At 52.0% G+C, this 18869-nt stretch overlaps 1 protein-coding gene across 3 annotated transcripts in view; it reads right to left on the bottom strand.

Moving 5' to 3' along the window:
- Positions 1-3234: 3234 nt before the first annotated feature.
- Positions 3235-18869, bottom strand: part of Uhrf1 (ubiquitin like with PHD and ring finger domains 1) — a 29534-nt gene continuing 13899 nt past the window's right edge. For 2 of the 3 annotated variants that reach the window (XM_074054383.1, XM_074054384.1), the window contains exons 5-16: positions 17327-17542; positions 15764-15864; positions 15486-15672; positions 14692-14815; positions 14502-14609; positions 13441-13543; positions 12088-12202; positions 9622-9922; positions 7766-7889; positions 7526-7671; positions 5851-5955; positions 3235-4714 (exon numbers count right to left, since the gene is read on the bottom strand). In XM_074054383.1, the coding sequence (XP_073910484.1) occupies positions 4568-4714; positions 5851-5955; positions 7526-7671; positions 7766-7889; positions 9622-9922; positions 12088-12202; positions 13441-13543; positions 14502-14609; positions 14692-14815; positions 15486-15672; positions 15764-15864; positions 17327-17542 (1777 nt within the window). In that variant the 3' untranslated portion in view covers positions 3235-4567. Of the gene's footprint in view, positions 4715-5850; positions 5956-7525; positions 7672-7765; positions 7890-9621; positions 9923-12087; positions 12203-13438; positions 13544-14501; positions 14610-14691; positions 14816-15485; positions 15673-15763; positions 15865-17326; positions 17543-18869 lie in introns of all 3 variants that reach the window. The other variant, XM_074054385.1, reaches the window with a different exon arrangement.

Below are 18869 nucleotides of genomic sequence, written 5' to 3'. Positions count from 1 at the left end.
TAAGCAGGGGGAAAGACCTATGGGGTGGATAATGGGAAAAGCCCATTAGAAGGACAGTCACAAGGGGATTTCCCACACAACCATTTCTGTCCCACTCCCAATTTTGTCCTATAAGTTCAGTGATTTCCAGATGCCTGGATTTCTCAAACTGATTTCTAACTTTTTTCTTAGTTAGGGTACCTAAACAGAATATCAACTTTATTTTGCTTAGGGAGACATTATTTGTAATGCCATCTGTTATATGGAAAATATATTAGTAACCAGTAAATGTAGATGGTAGCTATATTTGAAGGCTCATCAAAATATTCTTTTTTCTTTCTTTCCTTTTTGGTGGTACTGGGGTTGGAACTCAGGGCCTCACGCTTGCTGAGCAGGTGCTCTGCCACCTGAACCACCCCCCTAAACTCTCCACACGTTTGCCACATCCTTGGGTTAGCCATTTACCCTCTTGGTACCCATTTCCTCAACTATAAAACAGATGTAAATGAGAACTCTGAAAGGATGTTTTACAGTTAGCTAGCAACAGCACACAATGGATACAAAATAAACACACATAAGAAATGTACAAGGGAAAGTGCAGAAAGTGTTGCAGCAAAGTGCAGACCAAAAGGCAGCAAGCAAGTTGCCATTTTGTTCCTCATGTAGTCTACAAAGTTTCTAAAGTGCTCAATGCATTAATTTTGGAACCTGAGGTGGAGGCAAAGAATGAAAACTGTTCCACATTAAAAAGTCAAGACTGTGGCTGGAGCAGGTGTGGCTCAAGTGGTAGAGTAACCAGGAGGCCTTGAGTTCAAACCCCAGAACAGCCAAAAAAGAGTCAAGACTGGCCTGGCACCAGTGGTTCACGCCTGTAATCCTAGCTGATCAGGAGAATCACAGTTCGAAGCTAGCCAGGGCAAATAATTCGAGAGACACTGTCAAAAAAACCCACCACAAAAAAGAGCTGAGTGGCTCAAGTGGTAGAGCCTGCCTAGCAATCGTGAGGCCCCGAGTTCAAACCCCAGTGTGGGGGTTGGGGGTGTGTGGGGGGTACATCAAGGGCCAGGTGCGTGCCCAGCACCTGAGAGACATGAAAGCAGGATGTCACAAGGTCAACCTGGGCTACAAAGCAAGATCCTGCCAAAGAAAGAAAGAAAAAAACAATGAGAGAAAAAGAGGAAGCAGGTGTGTTATAAAAACATCCACATGCTGAAAAGTCACTCAGCCATGCACAGGACCAGGCTCTGCCCCAGGCTACACCACAGAGGGACCCCGAGGACGCGGTGCTCAGTGAGAAGCAGACACACGAGCACCCAGCCTGTGACTCCACTGATAGGACACGGCTAGAACAGGAGGATCCAGAGGCAGGAAGTGGACTCCTTGTAGTGATTATTCATGGGGACTGGTTGCTTTTGGGGACAGGGTGCTTTTTGGTGTGATAGAACATTCTGGAATGGTGTGATGGAACATTCTAGAATTAGATGATGGTGATGGCTGCAAACTCTGAATGTTCTAAACACTGAACTGTACAGATTCAGTAGGTGAACTTCAATCTTACCAAAGCTGCTGTGAAAGAATAAAAGGAAAAACATCAGCCAGGAGAGAAATATGGCCACCATTACCAATATTATTGCTGTATAGCAATTTCAAATACTTCTGTGGGCTTTCACAACTTTTTTTGGGGGGGGAGGGAAGAGGAATGGGGATTTGAACTCAGGGCTTCTGGTTTGCAAAGCAGGCACTCTTACTACTTGAGCCACAATTCCAATCCCTGGCTTTCGTAACTTTTACTCATACTGCTTTCAGTGAAGGAAGCATCCAAAAACCAGTGAGCAATCTGGACAGCGCCCTCCTGGACTCTATGGCATGGGCCTTGCACAGGAACCACTGGGGCCCACTCCTCAGACCTGGGCGACTTCCTATATCCCTATCATACGCACACGTCTTGTTGCAATACAACGTATCATACAATATACCCACTTACAGAACAGCGGATTCTGGCAGACCCACAGATCTGTGCAACCATCAATTTAAAAAATTGTCGTGATACCCAGAGGCCCTAGTCTCTTTTTCCTCTGGCCTAGCTCCTGGCAGCCTCTAACCTGCTTCCTGTTAGATACTTCACCTGGCTAGAATGACATGGTCTTTTGTGACTTTTTTCAAAGATGTTTTGACATGTTAACCATCAAAATATGCAGATTCTACTAAAAGATGTGGCCTCTACTGAGTCTACCTGCCCATGAGATCACTCACTTTATCAATAGCGTGGAGGGAGAATTTCACCCTCAGGATTTTACCAACCTTGCCTTCAAGTCTTTAAAAAAAAACAAAACACCTTGTGCTTGGACTGGAGGCATGGCCCAAGCACCTGCTTAGCAAGTCTCAAAGCAAACAGGAAGCCCTTAGTTCACCCCCAGTCCTTGGCTTGTGACCTGGAAGCACAGTGGCAGTTTGATCTGTCCCCATAACCAGTTGTGCTCTCACTTCCTCGGGTCCACATCAGAGAACTCCGTTTGGCATGGAATAGGCCCTCAGTGGGCCCCTCATAACCCATTCAACTGTACACAGGGACAGTGCCCCAGCCTTGGTGAGAAGGTGGCCAGCCCCTGCTTCCACATGGGAAGGACTGTCCAACTTGAGGCTGCCAGACCAGAATCCTGACAGGCCCAAGTCACCAGGACAGTGTAGTAGCTTGCAGTGCCAGGTCCTGACAGGGACAGTCAGATCTGGGCCTGCCTAAGACTTGACACTTTCCTTCTAGACCTCGTATGTCCCAGCATCAATAAATGCATGCTGCTGTCCACAGCAGTGGCTGGCCTCACGGAGAGCTCAGAACATTCCACCATCACAGAGGGTTCTGCTGGACTAGAACATTCTAGAACAGGACCAGCACCCTCCTGTCAAGAGTAAACACTTGACTTTGAAGACCAGATGGTTCCTCTCAAACCCACTCAAAGTCACCATAAATGGTATAAGTGTTAATGGGGAAGGTTGTCGATAAAATTTTATTGACAAAACCAGGCAGGGGCTGGAACTGGCCAACCCCTGCTCAGAACTGTAAAGGACCCAGCATGACTGGTACAAGGCAAGTTTCGGTAACACCCTTGGCCCACCACCACTGAGACCCTCTTGGACCTCAGTTTTCTCACCTACAAAGCTTTCATTTCCTACAGTCCTTCTCTCGGGTTCTCACAGAGAGAAAATGAAACGACTAGCGCTATGAAGTTTGCAAACAGGGAGACGCATGCAATCAAATACACCAGTGAAAAACATTTATTCTGAGACTCTAAAATCTGGACAAAGAATATCAAACTTTAGAAAAAGCCTACACAGAATCTCAGTATTTCTTCCCTAATGCATCAACAACCTACTAGGGGAAAAAAAGAAATTCAGACCTTTGAAAACGGACTTACTCCAGTTTGTGTGCATTTGTGTGATTTAAAACATCCTTGTTCTACTGAGGTACGAGCTGCAAACTTTGGTAAAGTTAGAAAAATTCACAAACCATTCCAAAAAATACAAAAATAAAACAAAAACCAAACTAAACAAAAAAACAAAAACGAAAAAAACCCTAAGTTATATCTTTCTTGATACATATACAGTAACTACAAAAAAATTCATCTTAAAAAAGCATTCGTTAAAAAAAAAAAAATCCACTCTTGTAATTCTCAATTGCTGAGTTTAAGGAAAACACTGAACTTAAACGTCGATACGAGTGCCCAGGACCCAGCGGGCCGTGGGGGAGAAGCAGATGGCACAGCTTTAGAATGTGCTTGGCAACAACTCAGTGCTAAGAAGGAAGAGCCCCGTCTTTAGAAAGAACAGACGAGCCGAAGGCACTTGTACATGGCTTCGTGCGCCTGCTTCCTGGCCTTTTGTCCCCAGCAGGTGACGCCCGGCCCCAATGAGAGTTCAGTCCAGCTGAGGTAGTTTCTGCTTGGCCCCAGTGCTCTGCCCATGGGGACACAGGACCTTTTCAGGCGGATCTCGGGCCCCATGGGGACGGCGTTGAAGGTGAGAGTTTAAACTGGGCCCAGGAGCCCTGTCCAGTTCTTACAACGTGACAGAGAGCTGGGTTCCACCACACCCAGGGCCACCACTGGAACCATCTTGCTGGCCGTCAGGAAGGTGCGCTGCCTTTGACCTTGGGGGCCAGACCCAGAAACCTTTGCAAAGATTGTTCTAGGCAGTCAGACACCTAGCTAGTCAGTGGCAGGAAATGACGACTTGGCATGAGTAACATATGCAGCCTTTGGGGCACATAGTTCCTAACTCCATCTTCCAAAAATTGGGTTTTCTTTTGTCTTGCAGATAAATTTCAGGCTTTGTATTAAAAAAAAAAAAAAAAAAAGCAAAAAAAAAAGAAAAGAAAAAGAAAAAACAAAAACACAAAACACTGAGAAGTCCAACGTTCAGCCAGAACACGAGCAACCTGAAAGTGTATAGATTACACAAAAAATAGGGAAGACGAGCCTTTGTAGGAAAGGGAAGAAAACTACATGTTTAAATTAAGCCCGCTAAGAACAAACCAAGGGCCAGAAAGGCCAGCGATTGGGTTTCTGAGGACACCACCCGAGGGATGTGTAGATCACCGGCCGTTGCCGTAGCCAGGGAACAGCTGGTTGAGGATGGTTTGCAGCGGCTGGTTCACCTGCGTGACGTAGCTGCGGCCAAGGTCATAGCGGCAGGCTGGACAGCTGAACACCTGGGCCCGGAAGGACCTGTCCAGACAATCCTGCAAGATAAGGAGCAGGTGAGGAGCCCACCCCCACCCCAGGCCACACCCACTAAGAGCCAACCCACAGACACAGTCAAGAATAATGACTGACTTCTAGGTCCTGAGGTAACCTCTGACCCTTAATCTCTCTTTTTTTCCCTTAATGGTACTGGGGTTTGAAATCAGGGCCTCACGCTTGCTAGGAAGGTGCTCTAACACTTGAGCCACTCCACCAAACCTTTTTTGTGTTGGGTATTTTCCAGATAGGAATCAGGAACTGTCTGCCAGGGCTAGCCTCAAACCTCAGTCCTCCTGACCTCTGCCTCCCAAGTAGCTAGGATGACAGGCATGAGGTTTTGTTTTGGTTTTGATACAGTGTCTCACTGTATCCAGTGGTCTCAAACTCTCAATCCTTCTGCCTCAGCCTCCTGAGAAATTGGAATTACAGGCCACTACACCTGGCCTCAATCTCACTTTTAACCACTCACTGTTCATGGCCAGCCCGGATCCCCAAGGACCCTCACAGGTCATGCCACCTTCCAGATGCATCCCTAGCTCTAGTCTCCTACTTAATGAGGCCTTTCCAGATGCCCCCAGAACACAGAGGCAGCCTTCCCCTCCTCCACCTTCTGGAACCTCTCTGCTTCCAGGTGTGATTTGTCTCGTTCATCCTACAGACACCAAACACTGTGCCCTCCGCAGTGAGTAATGCTGAGTAAATGCCCAGCAGGGGAAGCAAGGGAGAGGCAGGAGAGATGGCAGGACAGGGCCAGCTCTCACCGGGGGAGGCAGGAGAGACAACAGGATGGGGCCAACTACCACTGGGCCCACAGTGGGGCCCCAGTGTGCCTGGGCTGCAGCCCCAGACCCTGCAGGTGCTGGATAGGCAGGAAGCCCTCCTCCCTACCCCTCAGGCTTCTTCTCAGACCTCAGCCAGGGAACCGGCCAGGAAGGAGGGTAGCCAGTGAATGGTTCTGAGGCAAGCAGGGGCCTGTAAGGGTAGGGTGACTAGAGAAGACAGAGGCAGGGGGCCAGCCCAGGTCCCAAAAAAGGCCAAGGCCATGTAACAGAGACCTAAAGCAGTTGCAGGAGCAAAGCCAGCAGGCCTATGGGTGGGAGGAAGGGCCATCTTTCCAGACCTTCTGCCTGCTCACCTTACACACATTGTGCTGGCACACGGTGGTGACGGGCCGGAACACCAGCTCCTGACAGCAGATGCACTGGAAGGCCTCCTCCACTTTACTCAGGAACACCTGCAGCTGGGGGCAGGGCATGTCACAGATCCCCTTCGTGAAGGGCTATAGATCCCAATCCTGTCCCCACGCCACTCAGGAGGCAGGGGTGCTTGGAGGAGGCCAGAGACCCCAAGTGGAAAACAGAAAAATCTCAGTGAGATAGGTGCAGCGACTAGCAGGAAGGGCTGGCCTGGACAGCAGAGAAAGTGCCTAGGCAGGCACTCCAAGACTGGAGAGCAGAAGGAAATGTGGGAGACTGGACACGAACCCCCAAGATGCACACAGTCACGTCCTGGCACCTCACAGCAAAAGGGACCAAGTGAGAGATCCTGAGATGGGAGGTGACGCTGCATCACCGCAGCAGCCAGATGTCACCACCAGAACCTTTCCTGAATGGGAGGGGGAGGGGCTCCACATGCACAGGGGGAGGCTGTGTGACCACAGAGACAGTGTGGCCACAGCCAAGGCTGCGGACATCTAGAGGCTGGAAGGGGGCAGAAGGGACCCTCCCTGGAGCCACCAGAAGGGCCCGTCCTGAAGAGACTTTGACTTTCAGCCCAGAAGGCTCATGTTGGGCCTTCAGAATTGAGCACAAATTTGTCACTGAAGCCACCAGGCTTGTGGTCTCTCATCACAGAAGCCCCAGGATGATCATAGGGGAGGAGGCGGCTAGGCAGGAGAGCCAAGGAAGGGCTGTGAGCAGAGGGAACCCCAACAGTGAGGCCCTGCCATGGAGGGTCAGAAGGAAAGGCCGAGAGCAGTCACAGTACACCACAGGGATCAAGGTTAAGAGGCACTCAAACTACTTTGGCTGAAAAGCACTGACACCCTCCAGGGCCAGTGTCCTGGAGAAAATGACTAGCAGGAGAAAAGCCTGCACTTGTCCTCCATTTTATACATCTTTACTCTGAGCCATTTCTTTGCAGTCACTTTGTCTGGGTCTGATGCTGAAGGAGCCAAAAAAGCCAGTCCAGCAGGAAGGCAGGGCTGGAGGAGGCAAGTCACCCCTGCAGGAGGGTGAAGAAATAGCCCTAGTCTGCTAGGTCATCAGAGAGCTACACATGGAATGACTACAGGACCCAGCATTCCACTCTTGGGACACACCTGACAGAGCTAAGTGTAGGGACTGGGAGAGCCACAGTAGCACAGTCAGAAAGTGGGAACAACTGGAGTGTCCGTGGAAGGATAAATGCACACACGTGTGGACCACACACTGGAATATTACTCAACCCTGAAAAGGAAGGACATTCTGACACCTGCTCCAACGTGGATCGACCTTAAAGACACTTCTCGGTGAAATAAGCCAGTCACAGAAGGACAAACACTGCAGGAGTCTATTCACAGCAGGTCCCTAGAATCACAGAGCCACAGAGACCGGGGTGGGGGGACGGCCTGGGGGGACTGAGGAGGAGAGAGAGTTGATGTTGAAAGGACAGAGCTTCCTTTTGGGGGAAGGGAAGGTTCTGAAAGTGGATGGGGCCGGTTACACAGTCACGTGAGTGCTCCTGGTGCTGGGGCATGGCAGATGGTAAACATCACATAATGTCCACCTGCCATAGTCAAAGTGGGGCCCACACCCAGGGCTGCGCCTCACCGGGCCATCCTTGAGTGACTTGAGGACCTCATTCCACAGCTTGGCATTGCTCCTATCCTCCTTGATAAGGCTGCTCTGCTGGGCTGTGAGGCTGTAGGGCTCCAGCTTGGTCTTCTTGGTGGCCCAGGCGGCGGGGCTGGCCTGGCCTGGGAGAGCAGAGCAGAGCAGGGTGGGTGAGGAGAGGCGGAAAGTCCCCTGCAAAGGTGCAGATGGAGAGCTGGGGACACCGGGGACACCCACCTACGGACTTCCGCTTCCACTTGCCCTTGCCAGCACTGGGGGACGAGAGTGCCATATTTCGGCTGTTCTCCTTCTCCTTCTCCTTCTCCCTGTTGGCAAGGGCTTCCAGGTAGCCTTCTGGGTACTACAAGAGGAGCAGGCATCAAACATCCTGTGGGGCTCAGCTCCGGCTGTGCCCCGCCCTAGCACCTGGCACCAGATCTCCAAAGGGCCTGATGCCCAACCCCTAAAACAGGATGGCTGGAGGGGCCAGACAGAGCAACTCACGCCTAGCTATTCAGGAGACAAGATGGGGAGGAGGCTGAAGTTTCAAGGCCAGCCTGGGCAAAAAGCTCAAGATCCCCTCTCAACAAAAGCCAGGCACGGTTGTGAGCACCTATCAGCACAGCTGCAGCAGAACCACGGCTGGAGGAGGAGCACGATCCAGGCTGGCCCAGGCAAAAACATGAGATTACCAAAAACGTAAGTGAAGCAAGAAAAAGGCTGGGTTGAGAGCCTGTGTTCAAACCCAGCCGAGGAAGAGCTAAACTACTAAATGTAGTAAGCTGAGGGGGCAGGTGGTGGTCAGCACGCCCAAGGGCCAGGCTTCCATCCCTAGCAGGTGGCGAATGCCTTCCTTCACTAGGCGCCTGGGGCAAGGGTCAGGAGCACTGGGAGGCTGCTGCTGCAGGGTGTTCAGCCCTAAAATAAGAACCATTACATCAAGGGAGTGCTAGCTGGACTGCCACAGGAAGAGGCACTTAAGGACTCTGTATGGAGTACGTGTGGCTGTGACCCAAAGAAGCTTCATTTACAAACAGTGGGGGGCCTGCAGGCTTTTGGCCTGGGGATGGACCCAGGAGGCAATACTCCTAGGAGGCAAGCTCCCCACTGAGCTGGGGAAGGGGCGAGCCCTGGCCCTCACTCCTGCCAGGCATCAGCACCTGCAAGGGCGGAGACTGTCAGGTGCGGAAGGCAGCGGCAGTCACACCTGACTAGCAGCTTCATCAAGCCTTCAGCCTGTAATCCCAGCACTTGGCTGGCTGAGGGAAGATGAGGCAGGAGAACCCTGGGCGACATAGAAAAATACTGCCTCAAAAGCAGGTTAATTAACTAATCACAAAGTTCTGGTAGGAACTCCTACCAGAAGCTGACACCCCAGGACTATGACCTCTGAAATTCCCCAGCTGGCCCACGGGTCCCCAGAGGCAGGGCCATCGATCCTTAAACAGCCCCCCAACTTATCTATCTGCCGTAAAGCACCTCCACAGAGAGAGAGAAAGCACAGGAATTACAGCATAACACAACCATACTCAGCAGACTGGCTACACTGGTGAGTGGCGCTCGAGACCAAGCCCCTCACCTGTCTGTCCACACTGACTGCATTCACCAACTTCTGTTGGTCTCTGTGTGCCAGCTATGGAGAGGTAAGAGTGCAGAGCAGAGAACACACCAGCTGGAGGTGCGGCTCAGTGGGGAGAGCTTGCCTGGCATGCTCGAGGACCTGGGTTCTGTTCCCAGTCCAAAAGAAAGAAAAACATCAAACACTAGTGGCTGGGTGCTAGGAGGCCATGTGAAGGCGGAGGTGGAGACCAGAGTAGGCAAGGACTGCCAGCTCCACCACCTGCACCTGGAGTGCTACCAAAGACCCATGCGTTAAAAACTGGCAAAGCCCTCCACGAACACAGCTCTGATCAGAAAGCCTGGTTCCCACACTGCTAGGTGACAGCACACTCAACACCGACTGGCTCGCCTAGCTGGGGACCTGGAGGTCATGCTTGAGACGGGAACCCCCAAGAGCTAGGAAGATGGACTCCAATCAGGACACCTGGGCCAGGTACAAATGCTGAGCCCCTGCACGAGGCGGCCTGACGCACCTGCATGGTGAGCCCCAGTCTCTTGATCCGATCCTTGCCCTCCTTGGTCCAGGGCCCAGGCTCGTCGTCGTCCCTCCGCAGCAGGTAGCGCCACACGAGGAAGCCAGACTTGCCCTTCTCGGGCCAGTACTTCACCACCTTGTAGATCCCGTCGTAGCGGTTGCCCTCGGCCGGCGCGTACTTGCTGTGTTTGCCGCCCTTCATGTTCCGCACCACCCTCACCGGCTTGCCCGACCGCCAGTCCTTGGCCTCGGCCCCCTTCTTGTCATTGATGGGCGCGGAGCAGTTGAGAGCCAGCGCCCTGCAGAGAGAGGGGCCCCGCGGTGCAGGTTGGAACGCAAGCCCTAAGCTGGCACCCGGGAATGCATGTGGCCTTCTTTGAAAACAGGTCTTTGTGGGTGACACCAAGTCTAGATGAGGGCATCCTTCATCTGGGGCCCTAAGTCACATAGTTGGTGTGACCTTATCAAAAGGGGACACAAGCACATGGGCACAGGAAAGAAGGCAGGTGGAGGCGGAGATTGGAGTGGGTCGAGGACTGCCAGCTCTAACAGCTGCACCTGGAGGGTCCCTAAAGGCCCGTGGTGTCCCCTAGGGTGGCCCCACTGGGAGGTAATGGAACCTTTCAGAAGGGCCAGGTGGAAGGTCTCAGGTCATGGGAGGGCCCTCTTTGTCACATCCTGGCCACAGGTGAACAGTTTTACCCCACCACACACCCCACCAGGCCACAGGCGACAGGGCCACCCAGCCATTGACCAGGACATGAGGCCCAGCTAAGCCTTCTCTTTACAAGCAGGGAGTCGCAGGCTTGGTTACAATATCAGAAAACTGAAGGAAAGACCAAGAAGGCCACTGCCCTGGGCAGGACAACTCAGGCAGTATGGCCAGGCTCAGAGCAGGGCTCCAATGGAGAGAACAGAGGTCTCGTTTTGTACTCCTCAGTTTATGGACTCTCAGGACACAGGATACGAGTGCACCAGGAGGCAAAGATGGCAAGGAGGTCAGTGAGGAGGGGCAAACCCTGCAGGTCTTTCCACCTAGGCCTCCCCTGAGATGGTGGCAGGGCACGGAGGCCAAATGCAACCACACTAGAGGGTGGGCTTGGCACTCTGACACAGGACATCATCTTCAGAAAAAACAAGCCGGGCCTGGTGGCCACCCCTGTCATCCCATTACTCCCGAGGGCAAGGCAGAAGAGGTCACAATCCTGGTACAAAAAGCAAGACCCTACCTGAAAACTAACCAGAGCACAAAGGGCTGGAGGTGTGGCTCAAGCGGTAGAGGGCCTGCCTTGAAAGGGAAGGGCCCAGAGTTCAAACTCAGAACAAGAAAAAAAAAAAAAAAAAAAAAAAAAAAAGTCACCTCTGTCTGTGGACACATGCCCTTAAAAACAAAACAAAACCAAAAAAAAACAAAACAAACAAAAAAAACTGGGATTTCATAGAAGTTTGTATTTAGATTTTATAAAAGAGCAATTCCCCATATCCTTATTTTCTGAAAACATCATTTTTAACAGCTACTGAAATTAAAATACTCCATTAAACAAATGTATAACCATCCCTTCCTAATTTTTCAGTATTTGGTAAATATTTTGCTGCTTTAGGGGGGGAACTTCTTACCTTCCCCCATTTCCTGAATGTATTTCTTAAAGTGGAATTACAGGATCCTAAGTGCATGTTGGTGGGTCTTCCTCGCACAGTGCTTTCCAGAAAAACGACACCAATGAGCATTGCTACCTGACCTGCACACTGGCCTCTGCCTGGATATTGCTCAGCATTTTGGAGTTTTGGGCCACTTTAGCAGGGGAGATAAATAAAGGACCTTATCATTGTCTCAGGCCATTTTGAATTTCTTGTTCATTATTTGCATATCCCTTGCTTTTTTTTCTGGCAGTACTGGGTTTTGAACTCAGGGCTTCATGTTTGCAAAGCAGGCGCTCTACTGTCTGAGCCACTCCCCCAGTCCATTTTTTTCTAGTCATTTTGGAGATGGGTCTCTCCAACTATTTGCCCAAGCTGCTGTCAGCCTCCCAAGCAACTGGGATTATAGGCGTGAGCCACTGGTGCTCAGTTTATGCCTTTCTCATGCTGAAAAAGCCCATGACCATCAGGTAACTGAGGGTCAGCAAATTCCAGCCTACAACCTGACTCTGCAAATAAAGTTTTATTGGAACGCAGTCCTGCTCCTTCACTTCCACAGGGTCTATGCTGCTCTCATGCTAGGATGGGAGAGCTGAATAGTTGCAAGGGACCTTGAGCGGCCTGCAAAGCTGGCCTGTAGGAAGGCAGTTTTAGTGCATCAGAACAACTTAGAGCCTTCTAGCAAACAGAGATGGGAAGGAAGGACAATCCAACACCTCCACATTCCACAGCAGCAACCTCCTTGCTGGACTCGGTGCTCAAAGCAAAACCAAAGACAAGGCAGAAGCATGTCAGTGGAAACCTAAGAGGACCATTTTCCACGAACCTGTTGGTGTTGGTGAGCTTCTGGTCGCATGACTGCTCAGCGGTCCGCTTGTTGCCAGAAAGGTCTCTACCTCCGCTGCCCGTGTATGTGAAAAAGTTCCCATGATCCTGCGACAGTTAAGAAAAAGGCCAAGTAAAGCCTCTGGAGGAGAGAACCTGCTGAAAACAAACCACGTGGAACAGTGCAGCTGCTGGAGAAGGCAAGATGGTGGTAACTGAAGAAGGTAAACAAAACACCAGAGGCCCAGCAACTCTGGGCAGGGTATATCTACCCTAAAGACAAGAAAGCAGGATCTCAAAGAGATATTTGTATGTATACATGGCAGCAGGATTCACTGATAGCCAAAAGGTGGAAACAGCCCAAGTGTTCACCTCCAGATGATAAAATGTGTTCATCCACACAGAATATTATGTGGCCAGGAAAAAGGAAGGTCATCTTGACATTGCTACAACACTGATGGACCTTGAAGACACTGTACTCGGTGAAATGAGCAGACACAAAAGGACACACATTGCAATCTCCACTCACAGGAACTCTCTAAAGTCATCAGATCCCACAGAGACACAAAACAGGATGGCAAGTGCCAGGGGCTGGGGAGAGGAGGAGAGGAAGTTAGTGTTGATGGGGACAGCACTTCAATGTGGGGACATGGAAGGTTCTAGACATGATGATGGGGACGGTGGCACAGCCACATGAGTGCACTGATACTACTGAGCTGTGCAATAGCCCCTTCACTGAGCCCCCCCCATGCTGAGGCCCCAGCTGAGGCTGCACCAGATGCTACTTTCAGGCCTCTCCGCAATAGGCCGCGACTTCTGCACGTGGGGTGCAACAGGAAACCTAGCACAACATTTTTTTTCCTTCCTCACAATTCCTAGTGACTTGTTCCTAGCACCCTCCGCCTGTGTTCCTTCCTTAGGAAGTCAAGAACTTTTACCTTTGCACTTAAAAGGAAGCTCTCTGGGGTAACTGAACTTCAGTCATCAGTACTCTTGCGCACTGGGGTCATTGTCAAGAAAGCGAGGGTCACTTGGACACAAGCTGCGATAGTGCCACATGTTGACGGCTACTCAATGAGCATGAGGTAAGGAGCACATAGAGCATGGAAATGCTGGACTAGTGAATGACTTGGGGGCATGAGAGCTCATCACGCTGTGCAGACTGGCACACAGCTTAAAATGCTTGGATCATTTAGTTCCGGAACTTTCCACGAAATTCTTATTCCTGGGCCATAGTTAATAGCAAACAGCTATGAACAGCTCAACTACAGATAAAGGGGGCAGCTGTACCCTTAAAAATGGTCGTGATGAGAAACTGTGGCATGAAGATGAAGAAACTGCCCTGAACTCACCACGTCATCCTCGTAGCCACCGGCCAGGACCAGGGAGTATGCCCCGTCATTGCTCCTGCCATGGATACCCGCCACATGAGGCCGGTGGACACCCGATTCGCTGACCTGCCATCAAGAAACAGATGGCACCTTCTGTAGTGACCCGAGTTCTCGCCTCACAGGACCAGAGGCCTGATGCTCACAGCCAGCGTGTCAGGCTATGAGTCCCCCAGGAGCACCAAGCCCCCAGATGGCCTAGGTCTGCCCACCCAAGGGAGCCGCTGGCTTCAACCCTGACCACCACACGGTGCCCCACCTCTACCCAGGGAAAGAGAGCGTGGCCAGCATCTGGGGGCCTGAGTTCAAGCAAGGCTGTGACAAAAGCCACCTCTGCTGGGCACTCAGATCAGCCAACCACTCACTCAACACAAAATGAAACCATTTGAAGAAGGGGCCACCAGTAAGTGCCAGGCACTGAGGCGTGGGTAAGAATGGTGGTACTCAGAATCTCCTCCCACTGTGCCCGTTCTATTGTCCTTTGCCTCCATGACAAGACTGATCCCATACATCCAGCTTTTGGTGGGGGGGCTTCACCCTGGCCAATCCTGCCTAAGGGGACACTGGCTATGTCTGGGAACATGTGTGGTGGTCAGCACTGGAGGAGCTCCTGGCCAGGGCTGCTGCTCAGCACCCTGCAGTGCCCGGGACACGCCTGAGGAGGACTGGTCTATGTCCACAGAGCCCAGTCTCCTCTCCCAGTGCTGTCAGAGCAGCCTAGGAGCAGGCGCTATGTGACTAGTCACAACCGGGCCAAGAGTCCACTCCAGCTGCTGCCCACCCTGACTGGCAGTTCTTGAGCACAGATCAAAGCCTGAGTGGTGTGCACTCCAACATGACTCGGGACATATTTCTTGGCCTGGTGACACATGGTCACAAAGCCACGCCTCCAGCCTGTCTCCACGCCTCTCCTGGTCAGACAAGGTCCCTGGGGGGGTCCTGTCACTACCTTGGCTGCCCAAAAGATGCAGGGCAAGACAACGCAGCCCAAAGAGGGGCTCGTGGGAACATGGGCGTCCACACTTACCTGGACCCGGAACCGCCACATGGTACCCACAGGGACCCCTGGGATGGGGCCATAGTGGTTGGACGGGACGATGGTGCATTCCTTCGTGCGGCCCACACACGCCATGCCCTGACCAGGTGGGAACAGAGAGACGGTGGGTGAGTGCTTGATGGGGAGGAGGGAAGGTGGCCAGGGAGAGGACCTGCCTCACCTTGCCCCAATCCCGCTGTGAGGATGATGTGGCCGAAGCCATCTTCGCCTTCTTCTTGCTCTCTCTCAGCCTCTCCCCTGCCAGCACCACTTCACTGGCATCGTTCCGACAGTCAGGGCAGTACCTGTGACGACAGGGCTGTCACCTCCCACACAGCAGCAGTAGCCAGGGTCTACTTGTCATTCTACCCACAAGGCCAGGTCACTCCACACCACTAACACTCTGCACTGCCCAGAACGGGGACCACATGGCACACGGGGCCATTTCAACTTAAATTTACAAATTAAGCAAAATGGGCAATCCAGGTCTTTGGTGGTGTTGGAAGTGCCCTGCAGCCGTGAGGACAGCCTCGACCTGCAATGTCCCCACCATCACAAAACATTGTGTCAGACATGGGCTCTCCTGGTCCCTCAGCTGTTAAGACCCTACAGCTCTCCCATGGGGCAATAAATCCAACAGTGGGAAAGCAGCCAGAAGTCAGGCACAGGAAACCCCATGGGCCCTCAGTTTCCCCATCTCCATGAGGTTGGAGCAGGGGGAGAAGTGCTATCTCTGCATTCAGGGGGTAGGGGGTTGACTGCCAGCATAGGCAGGGTCCTCAGGCCCCAGCCCAGGGACACAACCGTCCCACCTCACCCATGGTCACAGTACAAGTGCCAAGATGGCAGCAGCCAGCTTTTGGGAGGCCAAGGATCCACAAGCTCTCCTCCCCAGCTCCCTGGGGTCCTGTCCCTCACCACTTTTTTCACTCCCCCTGGGGTTTGCTAGGTGACTGATGATGTAAGCCCACTCACCACTCGGCCTCAGTGGGGACGCTGCTGAGGGGTGGGCAGAGGCAGTATAGGTGGTACGCCATGTCACACTCGTCACACATAAGCTGCTTGTCTGGTGCCTCCCGGCCCCCGCACAGGTGACAGGCACAAATGCGGCACAGCTTGTTTGGGTCGTCCTTGCAGTACTTGCAGGAAGGGCCGCTCTTCCCTGTGCACAGGAGGGCAGGGTCAGCCCCACTGGACAAGGGTCAGTACCCTCACCCATGAGGACAGCACAGAGAAGCAGGCTCAGGACTCACGTCGCATGGGGTTTTCCACCACAGGGCTCCCTTCGCCTGGGCGCTCGATCTTGAAGACTTCATCCACAAAGACAATCCGACAGTCATTGAGAGAATCATCCCTGTGGGAGAACATTCCAGAACATTAGAACATTCCAGCTGCCCAGCCCCACTGCAGTGCCTGACGGACATTTGAACCCTGAGAGTTCTAATGAGGTCCAGCAGGAGGCTGCCAGGGCCTGTGCATGCTCCCGTCCTGCCAAAGTTCTGCCAAATTGGATCGAGGTTTAAACAGCACATAAACCATTTGGGGGACCCATCAAGCCTTTGGATACACAAGGCCGATGTGTGAAAATTCATTGAGGCTGCGGCCTGGCTCAAGTGCTAGAGCACCTGCCTACCAAGCACAAGACCAAGTTCAGACACCAACACTGCCAAAAGAAAAAAAAAAATCCCCAAAAAGAAATGTCTAGAACTAGACAGTGTCAAGCATTCAAGAGAATGCTATCACGTGCACAGTTAAAGAATAATCAGTGTCAATTTCACTCAGAATAGATAGGAGTGAACACTCAACCCAAGAGGCCAGGACTGACCCAGCCAACGAAGACCCCACTAGCTTCTCACTATGCACCCCAGGCTGGGCTCAAACTTGCACTTCTCCTGCCTCTGACTCCTGAGTGCTGGGATTACAGGTTCAAAACCAAGCCTGCCTATGGCCTCTTCTGATTCTTGATTTTATGTTAATGTCTCCAGTGTGACATTATTCTGTTGTCTTATAAGATGTCACCAAGGGAGAAACTTGATGCAGGTGGAACGCAGAAGTTTCCGTGTGATTTCTTAACAACTCCAAGCAAATCTACAATTCTCAAAGTCAAGTTTAAAGGAAGCAAATGAGAAATGAACTTTGTCACGCACAACTGTCAGAGGGCCGGCATCAGACACCTGTCCTGGAGATGTTGGCACTGCCCAAAGGCCACCTCTGTGGTCTTGGCTCAGAGAAGCTCTCACTTGTCTGTCATCTGCTGATGGGTCTCCTTGGCCAAGCAGGGTGCTGCCCAAGGAAGGGCCATGGCTTAGTGTCCTCGTCACATATCCTGATCCAGCAAGTACTGACAAGTGAATGGTGCCCTGAAAAGGTCATGCACCTGGAGCTCCAGCTACTCAGGGCAGGAGAATCCACGGAGCCCAGGAGTTTGAGATCAATTTGGATGACGTAGCCAGACCCCATCTCCAAAACAAAAACAGATGGTACCACGGACCGGCGCATCCCAAGCTCACTATACGCAGGGCTTCACTCAGGCTGCACCCTGGTACCTCCCCACCCCTTGAGCTCCCATTTCACAGAAAAAGCAGCCGCCCCTCACAGCTGATGAGACTTGGGGACCAGGGCTGGGGCCCCCGAATCACAGCCACACCCTTTCCTGCTGTGCCTTCCTGCATCCCTCTGACCAATACCTCGAACAAACACAGGGTCCAGGCTGAGGGCCTGGCACACGTAGCATTGGCTGGCTGGCCTGGTGCGGTGGCTCAGGAGGGCCTAGGGACGGGACAAGGGCAGACAGCAGACCTGGCCCACCCGCTCACCCGAGCCTGACGTTGGCGTAGAGCTCCCGCGCCGTCCTGGTCTCGCGCTTCCTGCAGATCTCTGCGTCGTACCAGAAGCCGCGCTCCTTGGGGTGGTCGGGGTTGTAGTTAAGCATCACCACCTGGCCCACTTCCAGCTCCTGCCATTTGAGCAGGGTGCGGGCACGCGCACGCACATCCCTCGGGTTGATGCTGACCACTCCATTCTCAGGGTAGCTGTGGGGAAAGCCCTGGCCTGAGACCACACAGATGGCACACTTCGTCCCTTTATGGGGCCATGGACTCAGAAGCAAAAATGGCACCACACAATGACGTGTAAGCCCCCTCCCCTCTACTGAGAATGCAGGCACAGACCACGTTCAGTCTATGGAGGGTGGTATGGCAGGGGCGTGGTCTCCACAGAGGCAAAATCCTTGTCCCAGGCACCTGGGAATGTGGCCTCTTTTGTAAATAGGGTCTTGGAGATGAAGCAGGTTAAAATGAGGTCAGACTGGAGCAGGGCAGGCCCCAGTGTCCTTATAAAAGAGAAGGAACAGAGGGGAGGACATCATGGAAAGACAAAGGCAGAGTGGAGGGAGGGAGGGAGGGAGGCTGTCACAACACCCAGGGGGCTCAACGATTGCCACCCCGCACAAGCTACAAGAAACGGTGAAGACAGATTTTCACCTCCAGACCCAGCATAGGAACCCAGCCCACCTACACCTTGAACCTGGACTTCTGGAACCATGACAGAATGGATTCCTGTAAGCACCCAGCTTGTGGCACCGTTTGATGGCAGCCCTAGGAACCAGATACCAGGGGAAATGTGGGGCAGGAAAACCAACTTTCTCAACATGCAGGTGCCGGGAGCAGTTTTGTGGAAAAAGACATTATCTTGCTTATGTAAATACAATATACCAGACATTAGACTATAACAGGAAGTTGTTACGCTAATCCTCAGGTATATTGTGCTTACCACATACACACACACAAAAAAAAACCTAAGTGTTAGAACTAAAAGATACATTCTGGCAAGTGTGGAGGCACACAGTTGTGATCCCGGGAGAGGAAGGAGGATCTCCAGTTCCAGAACAATCTGAATTACAAAGTGAGAACTTGTTTCAAAAATGAAACCAATTTGCCCAGCAAAAACTGTTAGGCCTGAGGCTGGTGATCTGGCTCAGTGGTGAGCGCTCACCCGGCATGTGCAAGGCTCTGGGTTCCATCCCCAGCAATGGGGGAAGGAAAAAAATTGCCACATAAGCATGAGAGACAGCTCCAAATCTACTGTTAGCTCTATCATCTCACGCTCATCACTTTTTCTAATGAGCCACGAGGAGCAAAGGTTGACAAACTTCCTCTACAAATGGCCAGACAGAAACCATCTTCTGTCTGCCGCTGCCACACACAGTACAAAACCTGATGGCTGCTAGTGTGTTTCAACAAAACTTTTTTATAGGAAGAGTCAGTGGGCCACATTAGGCCTTAGGGCTATAGTTTGCCACCCTCAACCAAGAACAGGTGAATCTTGTGCTTGCTGGGACCTGCCCAATTTTTCCAGTAA

The sequence above is a fragment of the Castor canadensis genome, chromosome 14 (assembly GCF_047511655.1).
Source record: "Castor canadensis chromosome 14, mCasCan1.hap1v2, whole genome shotgun sequence".
Classification (NCBI taxonomy): domain Eukaryota; kingdom Metazoa; phylum Chordata; class Mammalia; order Rodentia; family Castoridae; genus Castor; species Castor canadensis.
This window is presented reverse-complemented; position numbering and strand designations above follow the sequence as displayed.